Source organism: Condylura cristata, unplaced genomic scaffold (assembly GCF_000260355.1).
Source record: "Condylura cristata isolate star-nosed mole 26May11 unplaced genomic scaffold, ConCri1.0 scaffold00015, whole genome shotgun sequence".
In the NCBI taxonomy this organism is placed as follows: domain Eukaryota; kingdom Metazoa; phylum Chordata; class Mammalia; order Eulipotyphla; family Talpidae; genus Condylura; species Condylura cristata.
In genome coordinates this window covers 745615-748894 of record NW_004567116.1, presented here as the reverse complement: position 1 = coordinate 748894, position 3280 = coordinate 745615, and the positions used below count along the sequence as shown (strand labels likewise).

At 68.9% G+C, this 3280-nt stretch overlaps 2 protein-coding genes across 2 annotated transcripts in view; both read right to left on the bottom strand.

Moving 5' to 3' along the window:
* LOC101630741 (double C2-like domain-containing protein gamma) overlaps positions 1–295 on the bottom strand; it is a 3075-nt gene extending 2780 nt beyond the window's left edge. The window contains exon 1 of the mRNA XM_004683315.1: positions 257–295. Within this exon, the coding sequence (XP_004683372.1) occupies positions 257–295 (39 nt within the window). The remainder of the gene's footprint in view (positions 1–256) is intronic.
* Positions 296–1732: 1437 nt separating this feature from the next.
* On the bottom strand, positions 1733–3279 carry NUDT8 (nudix (nucleoside diphosphate linked moiety X)-type motif 8; the record flags this gene model as incomplete). The annotated part of the gene is made up of 4 exons (XM_004683314.2): positions 1733–2045; positions 2139–2216; positions 2598–2730; positions 3188–3279. Coding segments are annotated over 4 exons (531 nt in total), but the record flags the coding sequence as incomplete, so codon positions are not given.
* Between the last annotated feature and the right edge of the window lies 1 nt (position 3280).

The window sequence follows — 3280 nt, the reverse complement described above, 5'->3', positions numbered from 1 at the left end:
AGGGGTCTGCCCCCGGGCCCCGAGGCAGGGTGACGAGGCATCCCTAGGACCAGCGCACGGTGAGGGCGGGCGGGGAGGGGGCCCAGCCAGAGGGGCCCGCGGGCAGCTGGCCGCACAGGGCACTCACCCCACGGGAAGCGCTGGCTCCTGCCGAGCCGGGTGCTGCCTGGGGGCCCCGGAGCACCAGACTGGTCCTGCCGAGGTGCGGGAGGGCCCAGCTCAGCTCGGCGCTCCCAAGCCACACCTCCGCCCTCACCCAAGGGTCCCTTCCCCGGCAGGGCCCGGCCTCCCCCATCCCTCTTCACACTCCGTCAGAGGTTATTTTTACCATGTCATGCGGCCCTGCTCCGGGTGAGGACGCTGGACCGAGGGGGCCCCGGGGGTGTGAGGGACCGAGGGTAGGGTGTGTGGGGTGACTGGGAGGTGTGGAGGGGGTGCAGGGGAAGGTGAGATGGGGGTGGGGAGGTGGGCGCCTGCTCCAGGTCCCCTTGGGACCAGCTCAGCGTCCTCAGCCGGGGGTGGATGACTTCACCCCTCCTCTCTCCAGGCTGGGAATGAAATGCCAGGCGCCCCAGAGGCGTCGCCCTGCACCTCTGGGTGGCCCCTGCGGGGGCGGTTCCCCCTCCATCTCCACACCACCTGGTTTCCTCCCACACCCCAGCTTTGTGCCCGTGTGCCCCTTCTGGCTGCCTCTGACCCAGCCCACTCCTGCTCCCTCTGGTGTCCAGGGCACTCAAGGAACATGGCCACCCTCACTGCTCAGCCTCCCCTTCCGTCTCCCCAGCGGTGCTCTGGGGCCACGGCCCTCCGTCTAGGAGGTTCACCCTCCGCCCAGGCCTGCGCCCTCACTGCCGACGCTTGCTCCCAAGCCTGGCAGGCAGCCTCAGGGCTGGCAGGGGGCCACGGGGCCCAGGCAGGTGGGCTACGTGCGGTTCTGCTTCCATGGCCTGGAGAGAGCGACTGTTGGTTGATGGGCATCAGTGCTGGGCCGTGCTCGGCCGGCTGCCCTCTCCCTGTGGCACGCCCTTTGGACGCGGCCCTGAAGGCAAGGCTGGCCCATGGGGAGCACAGCGAAAGAGGTGCCCCGAGGGGCTGGATCCAGCAGGCCTGAAGCTGGCTGCTTCAGGAGTTTGTCATCACCACCCCCTTCTGCAGTCAGGAGCGGTGGTTTCCGTCACCTGAGCAGTAACTGGGGACAGCCGGCCCCACCTGTCCCGCAGAACCTGGCCTGCACAGCTGGCATTGAACGCCTATCTGAGATCAGCTGGCATGCAGCAACACGATGGTGCGTGAGGCCTGGCCCCAGGCCTCCTCCTAGCTGGAGCCGCTTTCCCTGGGGAGGGAAGGGCAGCACCTGGCTGGACTGCAGCTGTGGCCACACACACCACTGCTGCCTGGGCCGCTCAGCCCTCGGGCCTCGAGGCAGCCTGCAGGCCCCAAGGCAGCAGGCGCGCAGCTCAGAGGGCCAGCGTGGCCCACGGTGGGGCATCCAGGCGCCGAGTCAGGCGTGGTTAAACCCCGCTTCCCGTGACTCCCACAGGCGTTTGCTCCGGAGCCCTGCCTGGCCTCCCTCTGCCAGGGCCACTGCCAGCTCCCACATGGCACGGAGGCCCTGGCACCCAGGAGGTGCCTGCTGCTGTGGGCAGCAGTGTGAATGCACAGAGGCGCCCTGAGGGGGCCCACTGTCGGGGGGCCTGCCCACGGGTGGGGTCCCGGTACAGGAGACAGTTCCTCCAGAGTCAGTACAAGCTCTTTATTCGGCCCTGCAGTGGAGCTGGCCTGCAGGGCAGGGGCAGGAGCAGCTGAGGGCCAGGCCCTCAGCCCTTGGGCAGCTTGGGGCTGGCCAGGTGGGGCTGGTAGGTGTCAGGGGCCAGCAGCTGCAGGGTGAGCTCTGTGATGACAGCCGTCAGCCCCCAGACGCGGTGTGGCCCATGCAGGAAGACGGGCAGCGTGTACTGGAAGTGGCCACCCTTGCAGAAGTGAGTGTAGCCCTGGTTCTGGGCCTGCAGCAGGTGGGCCAGCGGCAGCACGAACACCTCGGCCACCTATGGGCAGGAAGCAGCGAGAGGGTAGACAGGGACTGGCCAGTGTGCCTCCTCCGCCGGTCACCCCACCCCAGCGCCCAGCTCCCTGCTCACCTCATCGGGGTTGGGCCTGAGGCTCTGGAGATCCAGTGGGCCCACACCAGCCAGCACTGGCACCACAGTGGCCTTTTGCTGGGGTGGGAGGAGGGTAGGTGTTCAGAGCGGCAGGGGAGCCTGAGAGGAAGACCCTGGCTTGCCACCCGGAGGCCTGGCAGGGAGAGCCAAGGCAGCCCCAACCCGCCTTGGGCGCGTGCCAGCCCTGCCGACTGACCCAGCCCCCATGCTCTAGGCCACTCAGGCTGTTCCCCGCTGTCCTGCTTAAAAGCTCACCCAGACCCCGTCCACCCTGAGAAGCCTCAACCCTCATCCCCCACGCTGCGCAGAGCTGGCTCCCCGGGGCCACAGCCATCCCCACCTGAGCCTGTGTCCACTGTGAAAGGGGCCTCCAGCCCCCCCCACTGTGTGAGCGCAGAAGCAGGCCCCGCAGGTGGCCAGCCGGCCGCTGGGGCTCACCTGGTTGTGCAAAGGCCGCAGGAGCCCCCACACCTGCTCCTCGGGGACAGCGAGGCCCAGCTCCTCCTGGGTCTCCCGCAGGGCCGTGTGCACCACGTCCCGGTCCGTGGGGTCGCACTTGCCACCTGGGAAGCTGAAGAGCAGGAAGTCTAGTCCTTGAGTTACTGGGGACGCCGCTGGGGAGGGGCCCGGGCAGACGGGGCTGTTGCAGAGGAAGCCCCCCAATCTGCCTCTGCCCCATGGGCAACCACGTGACCTCTCGAGACTCAGTTAACCTCCCTGGGCAATGGGTAAGGGAGAGAGGTACCCACATTTTGCGTAGGAGGGCCCCAGACACCCTAGGACACTGACCCCAGGGTGTACCCCAAGCCCGCCAGGGGCAGCGCCGGAAGCCGAGGGCCTCGCCCCACACGTTTCTAAGCGCCGGGCCGGGCGAGTCTCCCCACTGTCACCGCCAGGGGGCGAGGTGCTGCCCACTTCGAGACGGGGACACCGCTCCTAGGGGCCCGCGCCCCTCGATCCATTTTGCAACGGAGAACGCGAGGCCGGAAGCCCGCAGCCTGGAGGGAGAGGCGCTCCGGGCCGCGTACCTGACCTCGCCCTTGTGCCGCCCTCTCAGGTGGCGGGAGCGCAGCGTGTAGAGCAGCGCCGGGACCCCGCGCACCGAGCACAGCGGCACGAGC